The sequence below is a fragment of the Podarcis melisellensis genome, assembly GCF_964234715.1.
Source record: "Podarcis melisellensis genome assembly, chromosome: 2".
Classification (NCBI taxonomy): domain Eukaryota; kingdom Metazoa; phylum Chordata; class Lepidosauria; order Squamata; family Lacertidae; genus Podarcis; species Podarcis melisellensis.
The window spans coordinates 118,426,369-118,440,746 of NC_138529.1; the positions used below are offsets into that span (position 1 = coordinate 118,426,369).

The following is a 14,378-nucleotide window of genomic DNA, read 5'->3' on the forward strand; positions in this document are numbered from 1 at the left end:
TCGCCGCTGCTCTTAACCGTTTCGGAGCCGAGCGGCAGGAGCCTCTGGGCTTCTCCGGGCAAAGAGCGAGGAGAGGCGCTGGTCTCGCCTCCGGAAAGCCCCGCTGGATCAGCTGCACGGGCGCCCCAAAACGTTTTCTAAACTATTTTTAAAAATATATATTTTTTAATTTTCAATTTTCAAAATAACATTTTTCCTTTTGGTACACAGATATCCAATCCAAATTTGCAATAAATGGCTTTTCCCCTTGCCCCCCTGGTTTCCATTCCCCCCCTTTATTCTCCTTGCATGTAATTATATTTCTTAGCCAGTCAGTCATCCATTCTTCTTTCGTTGGGACCTTTCCTTCTTTCCACATCTGGGCTAGTAGCATCTGGCCCCTGTAGTCGCATAAATAAACAGTCTCTTTTGCTTCCTTGGCAATTCTCCTCCTATTATTCCTAGTAAAAAAGCCTCTGGTATTTTTTAACAAACGTAATTTTAATAATTTTTAAAAGTTCACTGTGTATCATTTCCCAGAAGCCCTTTACTTTTTTACATGTCCACCACATATGAAAAAATGGTTCTTTCCTTATCCTTACATTTCCAGCATAAATTAGATATATCTTTATACATTTCAGCAAGCTTTACTGGAGTCAAATACCATCAATACATCTTCATATCATTTTCTTTTAATGAACTACAAGCCATGAATTTTAAAATCTCTTTCCACAACTTTTCCTATGATTCAAGTGGTATATTATAACCTGTCTTTTGCCCAGTTTATCATTACAGCTTTAACCTCTTCATCTTTCGTCTCCCATTCCAACAGTGGTTTGTACATTCTTGATAACAATTTCTCATTATTTTCTAAAAACTCCTTTTTGAACTTTGAGAATTCCTTCCCAAAGTCCTTCTCTTTGTCACCTCTGAATATGTCATTTATAAGGCGATATTGTAACCAATCTGTTAACAGAGCTTTTATATCCTCATATTCTTTCACCTTTAATTTGTTTTCTACTTCTGTTAACAGATCTTTGTATGTTGCCCAGTTTCGTATCTTTTTACAGATACAGTTTCTAAAGGGGAAAGCCACAAAGGTGTCTTGTTCTCTAATAAATTCTTATATTTGTCCCATACTTGGTAAATTGATTTCCTTATAATGTGGTTCAGGAATCCCTTGTGCACCGTTGTTTTCTCATACCAAAATTAAGCATGCTAATCAAATCTATTATCATGTCCTTCCAGATCTGATACTTCAATATTGTTTAACTATATCCATTAGCCAATCACGTGCAGCCAATCACATGCTGCATTTTAAATTGGTTCCCCCCCCCCCCGTATGTTTTCACTGTGATTTTATTGGTGTTAGCCGCCCTGAGCCCGGCTCTGGCCGGGGAGGGCAGGGTATAAATAAAAGTTATTATTATTGTTGTTATTATTATTGCATATAATCCCCTGCCCAGCAACAAAGGATCAAGAGCAGGGGTGGTAACCTAAGGTTCGGGGGCCGGATGCGGCCCCATCGCCTTCTAAATCTGGCCTGTGGATGGTCTGGGAATCAGTGTGTTTTTACATGAGTAAAGGCTGGGCTGGATGAATCCCAAGCCGGAATTAAGATCGCCGGAAGAAATATCAGCAACCTCAGATATGCAGATGACACAACCTTGATGGCAGAAAGTGAGGAGGAATTAAAGAAACTTTTAATGAGGGTGAAAGAGGAGAGCACAAAATATGGTCTGAAGCTCAACATCAAAAAAAGGAAGATCATGGCCACTGGGCCCATCACCTCCTGGCAAATAGAAGGGGAAGAAATGGAGGCAGTGAGAGATTTTACTTTCTTGGGCTCCCTGATCACTTCAGATGGCAACAGCAGCCACGAAATTAAAAAGACGCCTGCTCCTTGGGAGAAAGGCGATGGCAAACCTAGACAGCATCCTAAAAAGCAGAGACATCACCAAAGGTCCATATAGTTAAAGCTATGGTTTTCCCAGTAGTGATGTATGGAAGTGAGAGCTGGACCATCAAGAAGGCTGATCGCCGAAGAATTGATGCTTTTGAATTCTGGTGCTGGAGGAGACTCTTGAGAGTCCCATGGACTGCAAGAAGATCTAACTTATCCATTCTTAAGGAAATCAGCCCTGAGTGCTCACTGGAAGGACAGATCCTGAAGCTGAGGCTCCAATACTTTGGCCACCTCATGAGAAGAGAAGATTCAGTGGAAAAGACCCTGATGTTGGGAGAGATGGAGGGCACAAGGAGAAGGGGACGACAGAGGACAAGATGGTTGGACAGTGTTCTCGAAGCTACCAGCATGAGTTTGACCAAACTGTGGGAAGCAGTGGAAGACAGGAGTGCCTGACGTGCTCTGGTCCATGGAGTCACGAAGAGTCGGACATGACTAAACAACTAAACAACAACAAAGATTGTGTCTTTTTATTTCAAATGCATCTTTGGGTTATTTGTGGGGCATAGGAATTTGTTTATCCCCCCAAAAAAAATATAGTCCAGCCCCCTGCATGGTCTAAGGGACAGTGGACCGGCCCGCAGCTGAAAAAGGTTGCTGACCCCTGATCAAGAGGCTTCAAGAGGCTGCTGAACATCCTAAAGGGTTAAAGGAACTTTAACGGGATTCCTAGAGAGGAAGGGGAAGTGGAGAGGATTCCTAGAGAGGAAGTGGAAGTGGAGAGGATTCTTAGAGAGGAAGTGGAAGTGGAGAGGATTCCTAGAGAGGAAGGGTAGGGTGGTCTCATACCGGAAGTGCATCTTCACCCCCCACCAACCCACCTCTCCTGTAGGGAAGCTTCTTCTGTCTCCCCCCAGCGCTGCATCGGTGGCCCCACCTGGGATCTGGTGAGCCCTCCCCCAAAAAAATTGTCTATTTGAAGGGTAGGGGTCCCTGGGATGCAGGGGTGGGTGCCTAGGAGGACCTGAAAGGGAGGGGTGAGGAGGGGGAGATTCCGGGATCCCAGGCTTTGAATGGGGAGAAAATGTGGGGTGGAGGGGTTAGGGGTAGCCGGCTGAGAGTGTGTAGGGAGCCAAACCCTGGCCCCACTTTGCCCCATAGCGAGGCAGCCTCTGCAGCAGATTCATCTGGGATCTGCCCAACACAACACACAATAGTAGTAGTAGTAGTAGTAGTAGTAATAATAATAATAATAATAATAATAATAATAATAATAATAATTTGTACCCCGCCCATCTGGCTGGGCTTCCCCAGCCACTCTGGGCAGCTTCCAACAAAGATTAAAAATACATTAAAATGTCACACGTAAAAACTTCCCTGCACACAAGCTTTTAGGGATCTGGGCTTCTTTTTCCCTCCTCTCTGCAGCCAGCAAGAGGCCCCTTGGATGTTTCATGCCGTGGGGAGGTTTCAAGTAGGTCTGCAGGGCTGGGCTGGGGGGCTGGGAGAGAATCATCAGCTGCGCTTCTGTTAGGATTTGCACCGCCGCCACAGTCAGGCACATACCCTCCAACATTTTCATTTTTACTTTTTAATATAATTTTTATTAAGTTTTCTGCTTACAACTTTGAATATTCATTTAGACACCCTTGAAATATCAGTGACTTCCCTTCTTCTCTTTCCATGGATCATTTTGCATAGCATAAATCCCTGCATATTCCAACCTTGTGCCTCCAGCTGTTTTTGAACTACAATTCCCATCATCCCTGACCACTGGTCTTGCTAGCTAGGGATGATGGGAGTTTTAGGCCAAAAACATCTGGAGGCACAAGGTTGGGAAACACTAAAGCATTCAGTATTCCATTATTACTTCCATCAAAACTTATTTACACTGTTGAATTCATCTTGATGCTGCCAATGTTTTCAAGTGTACACAATTCCCTCAATAAACATTTTCCAATCTTCTTTAAACAAATGTTCTTCTTGTTCTCTTATTCTGTAAATTAGATCTGCAAGCTGTGCATATTCCAACAGTTTAAGTTGCCATTCTTCTTTGGTTGGGACTTTGCTCGTATAATATTATCATAATCATCATCCTATGATTTATACCCCACCCATCTGTCTGGTTTGCCCCAGCCATTCTGAGCAGCTTCCAACATATATAAAAACATAAAGCTAAAGGTAAAGGGACCCCTGACCATTAGGTCCAGTCGTGACCGACTCTGGGGTTGCGGCACTCATCTCGCTTTATTGGCCAAGGGAGCTTCCGGGTCATGTGGCCAGCATGACTAAGCCGCTTCTGGCGAACCAGAGCAGCGCACGGAAACACCGTTTACCTTCCCTCCGGAGCGGTACCTATTTATCTACTTGCCCTTTGACGTGCTTTCGAACTGCTAGGTTGGTAGGAGCAGGGTTGCAGGGTTTTGAACCGCCCACCTTCTGATCAGCAAGTCCTAGGCTCTGTGGTTTAACACACAGCGCCACTCGCGTCCCTTAAAAAAAACATAATAAATTATTAAACATTTAAAAACTTCCCTGTACAGGGCTGGGGGGGGGGAGTGACGGATAGCTACATACCTTCTAGCATTTCCCTGATGAAAATAGGGAGGTCCCAGGGAAAAGCGAGACATTCCAAAATCAAATCAGAACCCGGGATGGCTTCTGTAAATCCCTGGAAAATAGGGACCCTTGGAGGGTCTGCAGGCACGGTGGACACTCGTGTGTGTTGGTGTGCGCTTTCAGACATGCAGCACATAACCCATGCAGGGGAATTTTTGTTTGTTTGTTCCGGAGTACAGAAGCACAGCTGAAAATGGGAAGCCATCAGGTACCAGTTGGAAGTAAACAGGCTTGTGTGCAAGAGGTTTATAGATTACGCAGTGAGGATTATAGAGAAGGGGGGGCGGAATGAGTGGAAGGCTGAGAGTCGTAAGGGATGGACTGGAGAGAGGGATGGATGTAGGATCCTCTGATTCCCAAGGGCATGGAAGGCTTTAATCTAGAGCCCTCACGCGACATAACTGTCCTCTAATCCCCAGTACGGTCGTACCTCGGAAGTCAGATGGAATCCGTTCCGGAAGTCCATCCGACTTCCAAAAAGTTTGGAAAACAAAGCGCTGCTTCTGATTGGCTGCAGGAAGCTCCTGCAGCCAATAACTTATATGAAACAAAGCAACATTCAACAATCCAACAGGATCTAATAGGAAGGTAAAGGTAAATGGACCCCTGACCATTAGGTCCAGTCGTGGCCGACTCTGGGGTTGCAGCGCTCATCTCGCTTTATTGGCCGAGGGAGCCAGCATACAGCTTCCGGGTCATGTGGCCAGCATGACTAAGCCGCTTCTGGCGAACCAGAGCAGTGCACGGAAATGCTGTTTACCTTCCCGCTGGAGCGGTACCTATTTATCTACTTGCACTTTGACGTGCTTTCGAACTGCTAGGTTGGCAGGAGCAGGGACCGAGCAACGGGAGCTCACCCCGTTGCGGGGATTCGAACCGCCAACCTTCTGATCGGCAAGTCCTAGTCTCTGTGGTTTAACCCACAGCGCCACAGCAAATAATAATTAAGCAGTTCAACCACAATAAAGAATTACCAATATATAATAAAAGTAACATCAAATCACAATGCATAATATACCACAAAACGCACAAAACCATGTAAAAGGATCAAATTGAGAAACAAAGAAGCACAACTTATGAAACTATTTTTTAAAAAAAATATATCCCTGAATGAATGAATTGTTCCATAGTGCTGCTGCTGCTGTTCTCAAAGTCATAGTCTGGGAAAAGCTAGGTGGGGCAAGGCAGGTGGAAAAGCCATTGCCTGATGAGGAACTGAAAGTCTGTCTCCCCTCACCTCTAGAGACTGATATGGGAGAGACATAATAATAATAATAATAATAATAATAATAATAATAATAATAATAATTTTTTTATACCCCACCCTTCCCAGTTCAGAAAACCAGGCTCAGGGCGACTAACAACAAATTTAAGACAATTATAAAAGCAGCATAAAATACGAATAACAATAAAATTCAAAAATCAATTTAGGGCCAGCTGGCTGAATTGGGCCAGCGAGGAGGCCAGGGGAGAACTAGCTGTGGGGTCTCAGAGTGGGTAATCTTCATAAAAGGGGAGGGGGAGGGATAGGAAGGTAAATAAAAGATCAGGCTGAATTCAAATTAAAGGCCAGGCGGAATAGCTCTGTCTTACAGGCCTGACGGAAGGAGGTTAAATCCTGAAGGGCCTTAGTCTCATGAGCATTCCACCAGGTTGGAGTCATCACTGAAAAGGCCCTGGCCCTGGTGGAGGATAGTCAGTCTGACTTCCTTAGGGCCCGGAACCTCTAAACTATGGTTCTTCATGGACCTTAAGGTCCTCTGTGTGGCATACCAGGAGAGGCGGTCCCGTAGATACGTTAATATAAATATTTATTTATACATAAATATAAGCAGTCCAAATGCCCAAATAGATATCTAAATGAAACTGACTATTATAAGCCATGCAATCAGATGTAGAAAGAGCAGTGAGATCTTCAGGGCACTGGGTGTTAGATGCTGAGTCTTCCTCCTTTCAGCCTTGCAGTAACGTAGCCCCATAAGGACTTGGCGAACCCATGTTTGTTGTCCATCTGTTAGTCCAAAGAGCTGCTTCGTAGCCAGACTCATCCAGCTTTGGTGAATAGAAAGCTTCTAGCCGTAACAATTCTATGATTCTCTAACAAGCCATTTTCTTCACTTTGCAGGGCTTGGTTGTACCTTGAACCAGGGCAGTTTTTGCCTTGAAAAGGCAGATTGGAAGAAGAGGGGAGAGCCAGAGGATTCCTTGGAGCACAGACCCAACATGGATGGACAAGGCACAGCTGGCCTTGACACCACCCGGGCTGGGAGCAGTGAGGGATTCTGGGAAAGAACTGTGCAGAATATCCTGGGCGCGGAGGACGCCCTCAGCTCAGACACTCAGCGCCAATGTTTTAGGCAGTTCCACTACCAGGAGGCCGAGGGGCCCCGAGACGTTTGCAACCTGCTTCATGACTTTTGCCGTCGGTGGCTGAAGCCAGAGCTTCACTCTAAGACCCAGATCTTGGACCTGGTGGTTCTGGAGCAGTTCCTAGCTGTCCTCCCCCCAGAGATGCAAAGCTGGGTGAGGGAATGTGGAGCAGAGACCTGTTCCCAGGCGGTGGCCCTGGCCGAAGGTTTCCTCCTGAGCCAGGCAGAGGACAGGAAGCCGAAAGAGCCGCAGGTTTGGAAAAGTTTTGTTCTGGTGGTTTGAAAGGGCTGAGGAACGTGAAGCAGAAAATCCCAAAACTCCCTATATTTTTCAAATCCTTTCTGAAACATAGCTGTCAACCATCCCTTATTTGGCGGGAAACTCCCTTATCCCAGCGCCATGTCCCGCTGCTGTCCCTTATTGATGATGTCCCTTAAATTTCCCGGGTTTCATGCTTGCCCGGCTCGGGAGGGAAGCAGTGGCTCGGGATCCTCTGCCGCGTGAGAGAGAGCGTGTGCACGAGCTGCCACATTTTCCCTTTTCCCCCTTAGGGGTGCGTCGTGAGGAGATAGGTGGCGGTGGGCGGGCAGGCAGCCCCTCTGTTGCGAGACTTCCGCCACGCTGCCAGGGGAAGCCAGAGGTGGCAGCGGCGGCTGGGGAGGCGGCCTGAGGGAGGGGGATGAGAAGGGACACAGAAGGGCAGCGCTTCAGCGGCCGTCGCAGCAACGCAACCGCCTCATGCCGGGCTCACGGGCGGCGTGGGCAAGAGTCTCTCTCCCTCCCTAACTCCCTCTCTGGCGGGGAAGGGCCGATGGAACTCCTCACGCCAGCACAACAGCAGCCCCGACGTGCTGCTTAGCATCTCCTCCAACCAGTGCAGCATCTCAATGTAGTGATTTCCCCCTCTGCATCCCTTTCATAACTCTATTTTTATAAATCATTTGTCCGTCCATAGTTCAAATTTTTACTACAGGTTTTCTGTCAATCCTACCAATGTATGTAACTCTTGACAATAGCTTTTCAACTAAATTATAAACTTTCCCCATTCTTTATGAAAGAGGTCCTCTTCCTGGTTTCTAATTCTGCCTGTAAGCTTCGCCATCTCGACGTCGTTCATCAGTTTTGTCTGCCCCTCTTCTTTGGTCGGAGTTGTAGACCCTTAGGATCATCTAGTCCAACCCCCTGCAAAACACAGTCAGTGGCAGCAAAAGCAGCATGGCTCCATCAGTGCCAGATTTCTGTATAAGCCAAGCAAAATCCCTTATTTTGGCTGCTGATCCCTTATTCTCGAGGCTGCTGGTTCCTTATTTTCAAATCTGTAGGTTGACAGTCCCATGGACTGCAAGAAGATCAAACCTCTCCATACTGAAGGAAATCAACCCTGAGTGCTCACTGGAAGGACAGATCGTGAAGCTGAGGCTCCAGTACTTTGGCCACCTCATGAGAAGAGAAGACTTCCTGGAGAAGACCCTGATGTTGGGAAAGATGGAGGGCACAAGGAGAAGGGGACGACAGAGGACGAGATGGTTGGACAGTGTTGTCAAAGCTACCAGCATGAGTTTGACCAAACTGCGGGAGGCAGTGGAAGACAGGAGTGCCTGGCGTGCTCTGGTCCAGGGGGTCACGGAGAGTCGGACACGACTAAACGACTAAACAACAACAACAACAACAACAGGTTGACAGCTATGTTCTGAAAGTGTCCTAAACGCCAACGCCTTTGCCGCTAACTCTCCTTTTCTCATCCTCCCCCCCGTTCCCTCTTTTCCGGTTAAGGGTCTGTTCACAGAAGTCACCACTGATTTCCCATATGCTGTGAAGGCTCCAGAGAACATCAGAGAGATTCCCCTGCAAAGGTGGAAGGTGCAGGAGGAGAAGGAGGGAGGCGCCATCTTGCTGGGTAATGGAGCATGAATTTGAACTTGGTCTCCTTCCATTAATCATTGGGAAACAAATGATTTTTGTTGCATTGACTCCTGCAGTTGTTCTAACCTGATTTTGACATGCTGATTTCATATTGAAGTTGGTTTTGTTTTGTAAGCTCTAGTTTTTTTGCAATTCCTGTTTTTCACTTTTCACCATAATCTTTGTTTTTCACAATGCAAGAATTCAATATTTTATTAAACACTGTTCGGGGAAGTTTTTAACGTGTGATATTTTACTGTATTTTTGGTTTCTATGGAAGCCGCCCAGAGTGGCTGGGGAGGCCCAGCCAGATGGGCGGGGTATAAATAATAAATTATTATTAGTAGTATTATTAAACACATAGCCAAAGTAGTACAATATGAGTATAAATGTAAGTGAATTATATAGCATTGAACATGACATGTATAGCATTAAAAATGGCATGTATATCTATGTACAGTTGGAGGTATGCAAAAAAATGTATTCCCTTGGGATACACAGTATACTGGGGAACAAATTTTTTTTTCATTTTCTTTTGCATGAGATTTTCCAACTGTTCTTATATGTTCTTATATGGTCCGATCTGAAAAATACAAATATTTAGGTTAGGTTAGGTTAGGTTAGGTTACAAAACTATAAAAATAAAGAAAAATTAAGTTTGCAAAACAATAATTACCATGTGGTTAGGGTAGATCAACGTATCAGTGTCCACTAATCCCCAATGTAAATATGACATATCGGCAAAAGTCGGAAACTGCAAGACAACTATAGCATGTACACGAAAATTGATTTCAGATTTGAAATCAGCATTGAAAGAACATATAAGAACAGTTGAAAAATCTCATGCAACAGAAAATGGAAAAAAATGGTTTCCCAGTGTTATGAAAGAATTCCAGGAAATCCTTCTGGGTTCTCGTGACTCTGCTCTGTGTGTGTGTGTGTGTGTGTGTGTGTACGTATACATACGCTCGCGCACACATGTGCAGCGGGGCGAGATACACTTCCTTCTGGTCCTTTTCCACAGTTCAATGTGATGTTTATTTTCAGCACTTGAACACATGGAAGCCAACTTGTAGTTTGCCAAGATCCCAGCTGGGGAGAGATGTGTTTGCACAGTACAGTCAAACCTCAGTTGTCGAATGTAATCCATGCCATTCGGCTTCCGAAATGTTCGACAACCGAGGCAGGGTTTCTGATTGGCTGCAGGAGATTCCTGCACTCAAGCAGAAGCCGCTTCGGACGTTTGGCTTCCGGAAAACGTTTGAAAACCAGAACACTTCTGGGTTTTTGGCATTTGGGAGCTGAAATGTTCCAAAACGGAGGCGTTTGGGAACCGAGGTTTGACTGTACTGAAAATGAAAGCGTCTATATAACGAAATATACATGACAGATTATAATGTACATGACATTTTGTAATATACACAACATTTTGTAATATACATAATATTTTGTAATATACATGACCTTTTGTAATGTCAAGGGGTTGCTTAAACACGGGCCACTTAACCTCTGAGACAAACACATTCTGATCTCTGTCCCCCACTTTTGTCTCTCACAGGCGATGGAATGATGCCAGCGAGACTTAACCATCTATTTATTTCTGGTGGAAGGGAAGCGGTTGCTGTGGCAACGGACCAGGTAAGGGGAAGGACCAGTGGGGAGGCTGCCAGGGGGTAGTCAGGGTGTGTCTATATTTTGGCATTTAAAGGGGGGAAAGTTATGGGGTCAAGGAAGTTGCCCAACAGGAAGGCTGTGGATGCAGGGGTTGCAGGTAGGGATCATTGGTGAGTTTTATGAATTGGTTATCTATAAAGGGGGAAATATTTGCTTTCCTTTCAGGACCCAGCCTCGTTTGAGGATGTGGCTGTGTGTTTCACGGCCGAGGAGTGGGCTCTTCTGCATCCTGACCAAAAAGCTCTACACAAAGAAGTCATGGAGGAGAACTGTGGGATCGTGGCCTCTCTCAGTAAAAGTATATTTCCCTAGTGGATTATAATATTTATTTAGAAATTATATATGAATTTTAGCTGCTGCTTCTGTTTTTGCAGAATCCCAACAATTTAGTACAGTGGTGCCCCGCAAGATGAACGCCTCGCAAGACGGAAAACCCGCTAGGCGAAAGGGTTTTCCGTTTTGGAGGCGCTTCGCAAAACGAATTTCCCTATGGGGTTGCTTCGCAAGACGAAAAAATCTTGTGAGTTCCCGCGGGTTTTTTCCGCTTTTTTCCCGCTTTTCCTAAGCTGCTAAGCCGCTTAACAGCTGATCCGCTGATAAGCCGCTTCTCAGCTGATCGCTAAAAGCCGCTTTACCGCTAATAGCGCTAATCCGCTAAGCTGTCAATGGGCTTGCTTCGCAAGACGGAAAAACCGCTAGACGAAGAGAATCGCAGAACGGATTCTTTTTGTCTTGCGAGGCACCACTGTACCTCCTTTCCATCGAGCAGGGTTTAGCTATTTTTCTTTATCGAAACATTTATATCCCACCCCCTTTCCATTGAACAGAAATCTGCAAGTTGGCTAACAATGCTTGGAGCTCAATACGAGCAATTAAAACTAGAACACAATTAAAACAACAGTTTGTAAAAGTGAGAGATATACCGGTATATGGGCATATCTGTATACATAATCCATATTTGCAAAGAAGCTTCAATAACGACATTAGATTTTTTTAAACTGATGAATTTAATAATTTCCCAGGTGCCCATGAAAAATCCTGTTGTATATTCATGGAACTTGGCACGACAGTTCAAATTGGTGAATTATTTTCTGTGTCTTGCCCTGACGCACAATAGATTTTCAAATTTTGACAATTCCTTAAAAATAGGGTTTGGTTTTGTTAAATGTTAACCTTGTTTTTTCTTTTCTTTTTAAAGAAACTGCATTAGCATGTCTTCTGCGAATTATGTCCCTCCCTGTTCCCTCAATTCCACCATGTCACACCCACTAAATTGACTCCTTTAGAATCAAAAACTCTGACTCTCCCATCTTGTCTTGGTTGTTTCTGTCATCAGAATATAACCACCTATATGTGGTCTGTCACAAAAGCTCTGTTTCTACCTCATTTTTCTATTTTCATTACAGCACGCGGAAAGGACCTTCATCATAGTTCTGACCTTGCTACACATCAAAGCATTCATATTGGGGAGAAACCTTATCAGTGCCTGGAGTGTGGAAAGAGTTTCCATCCGAAGAGGACTTCATATCAGATAATTCACACAGGGGAGGAGCCATATCGGTGCTTAGAGTGTGAAAAGGCTTTTCACGAGAACAAAAGTTTCACTTATCAAACTCATCAGAAAATTCACACAGTGGAGAAAGCCTATGAGTGTGTGAAGAGCTTTGGACAAAACAGAACTCTCACTAATCATCAGAGAATTCACAGAGAAGAGAAACCCTATCAGTGTTTGGAGTGTGGAAAGTTCTTCAGCAGCAGGACGAAGCTCACTGATCATCAGAGAACTCACACAGGGGAGAAACCATATCAGTGCTTAGTGTGTGGAATGAGCTTCACTCAGAAGAGGAATCTCACCTGTCATCAGACAATTCACACAGGGGAGAAACCATATCAGTGCTTGGAGTGCGGAAAGAGCTTCAGGCAGAATTTAACTCTTACTTACCACCAAAGAATTCACACCGGGGAGAAACCGTACGAATGCTTGGAGTGCAGAAAGAGCTTCATTCGGAAGTGCGATCTCACTTATCACCAAAGAACTCACACCGGGGAGAAACCACATAAATGCCTGGAGTGTGGAAAGAGCTTCATGCAAAAGACGAGCCTCACTTCTCATCAAAAAATTCATACCGGAGACAAACCATATAAATGCTCAGAGTGCGGGAAGGGTTTCTGCTTGAACAAAGACCTCATTCGCCATCAAAGAGTTCACACCGGGGAGAAACCGTACAAATGCCTGGAATGTGGGAAGTGCTTCACACAGAAGACGATTCTTACTGCTCATCAGAGAGTTCACACCGGGGAGAAACCGTATCAGTGCTTGGAATGTGGAAAGGGCTTCACACAAAAGGCAAATCTCACCTATCATCAAGGAATTCACACAGGGGAGAAACCGTATCAGTGTTTGGTGTGTGGAAAGTGCTTCTGTCTGAGCAGGGACCTCACTTCTCATCAAAGAATTCACACGCAGGAGAAACCATACCAGTGCAATGTGGGAACGGCTTCGATACAAGGGCATACCTCCATTGTCATGAAAGAATTCACTCAGGGGCAAAAACATATAAGTACCTGGAGTGTGGAAAGAGCTTCAGATAGACTATAACTCTTACTTATCATCAGATAATTCACTCAGTGGGAAAGCATGTGAATTCTGTGAGTGTGGAAAGCATTACCATATGAATTCATTAATTCAAGGCTCTCTCCCCCACCCCTGACCATATAGGGTTTTTTAAATCCCCAATTAAACATTAACCCTGACCCCAAATTGATTTGGGGCCAGATCCTGGTTGGGTGTCCCCCTGCTTAGGGAGAGGGGTGCAGCCCTAGGAGCAAACAAGTTACATTATCCATGTATGAATCCAGTATTTTGGGGTTTGTTAGAATTCCTGAGCGACACCAGTTGTTTTCTGCTAGTGTGTGTATGTGTGTAGATACTGACACACAAACAAGCAAGCAAACATATATCATGTGATGGATGCCCAGGGTGGTCCTAGCAGGAAGAGTCAAACTTTGTTTCACTCCTGTGACTGATGGGTGGAGGAACGGGGATAGGGAGAGATTTGGGATATCATTGAACAAGCGTAACTCTGGCGTTGGGAGGAGCTGGGTGCATTTTCTCATCTAAGTGGACTTTGGGTTGCAAACCTCTTTAAGAAATGCTTCGTTTCTTTTTCTGAAGGCATCTAAAAGAAGAAGAAATGCATATTTACAGTACTGGACACAGCTGTGTAAAACAAGGAAGGGATGCTCTGTGTGGTATGTTGGTGCTAGAAAAACAGGATAGAGCGTTTTGTATAAATAATTGAAATAAATGTCTTAAACTGTGTTTTTGTTGCCTGTCCTCATACCTCAGCATGGAGGGGAGGGGCTGGAGACGCCTGCAGTGACACCTGTCAAATCTGAACGCAGGGAGGTCAAAAGGCCTTTTCCTTTTTCATCTCTTTCTGCTCCAATCTCTTTTGGGCCTATGTTTCGTGGACCTTTCCCTCCAGGGTCAAAATTGTAAGATGGAAGCTCCCCAGGAGAGGGACCCTTTTGTTTCCATGTGTCTGTTGCTCTTTCAGGGTGGGAAATTCTGTGTGGGCTGATAAGCCAGATAGTTATCTGTCTCTAGCCCTGTTGGCCAACTTCCATAGGAGGGCAGGGCAATTCATTTGTCGAATCGCCTGATATCGATCGCGGTTCCTCTCAAGCACCAGACAGCCAGCTGCTTGACACCCTTCGGCCACCCTGTGCTCCACAAAGCACTGAGCGTAAGTCTGGGTCTAGGCTTTTTTGAGGGTCAGGTCAGGGCAGTGAGAAAACAAAATGACCCTTATTTTCTCGCTGCCCCCCCCCACTTACATCCAGACTTTCTTCTGTTCTGCTGCTGTGTGTTCTTCAAATACAGGGAGGTGACAGGGAAGTGGGACGATGCCCTTCAAGGCTGTTG

General features: G+C 45.1%; 2 protein-coding genes across 2 annotated transcripts in view; both read left to right on the plus strand.

The window, feature by feature from the left end:
* LOC309364811 (zinc finger protein with KRAB and SCAN domains 8-like) overlaps nt 1-14,378 on the plus strand; it is an 82,156-nt gene that overhangs the window by 53,421 nt on the left and 14,357 nt on the right. The window lies entirely within an intron of this gene.
* LOC309364580 (uncharacterized protein) lies at nt 2,697-13,772 on the plus strand. The gene is made up of 6 exons (XM_081902196.1): nt 2,697-2,832; nt 6,630-7,126; nt 8,648-8,771; nt 10,335-10,414; nt 10,616-10,748; nt 11,857-13,772. The coding sequence occupies exons 2-6, from the start codon at nt 6,728-6,730 to the stop codon at nt 13,047-13,049; spliced, it is 1,929 nt and encodes a 642-aa protein (XP_081758322.1). The 5' UTR covers nt 2,697-2,832; nt 6,630-6,727; the 3' UTR covers nt 13,050-13,772.

Coding starts and splice junctions, on each gene's coding strand:
- LOC309364580 (XM_081902196.1), top strand. CDS start 6,728: ATGGATGGACAAGGCACAGCTGGCCTTGACACCACCCGGGCTGGGAGC. Junction 8,772..10,334: donor GGGAGGCGCCATCTTGCTGG/GTAATGGAGCAT, acceptor TGTCTCTCACAG/GCGATGGAATGATGCCAGCG. Junction 10,415..10,615: donor TTGCTGTGGCAACGGACCAG/GTAAGGGGAAGG, acceptor CTTTCCTTTCAG/GACCCAGCCTCGTTTGAGGA.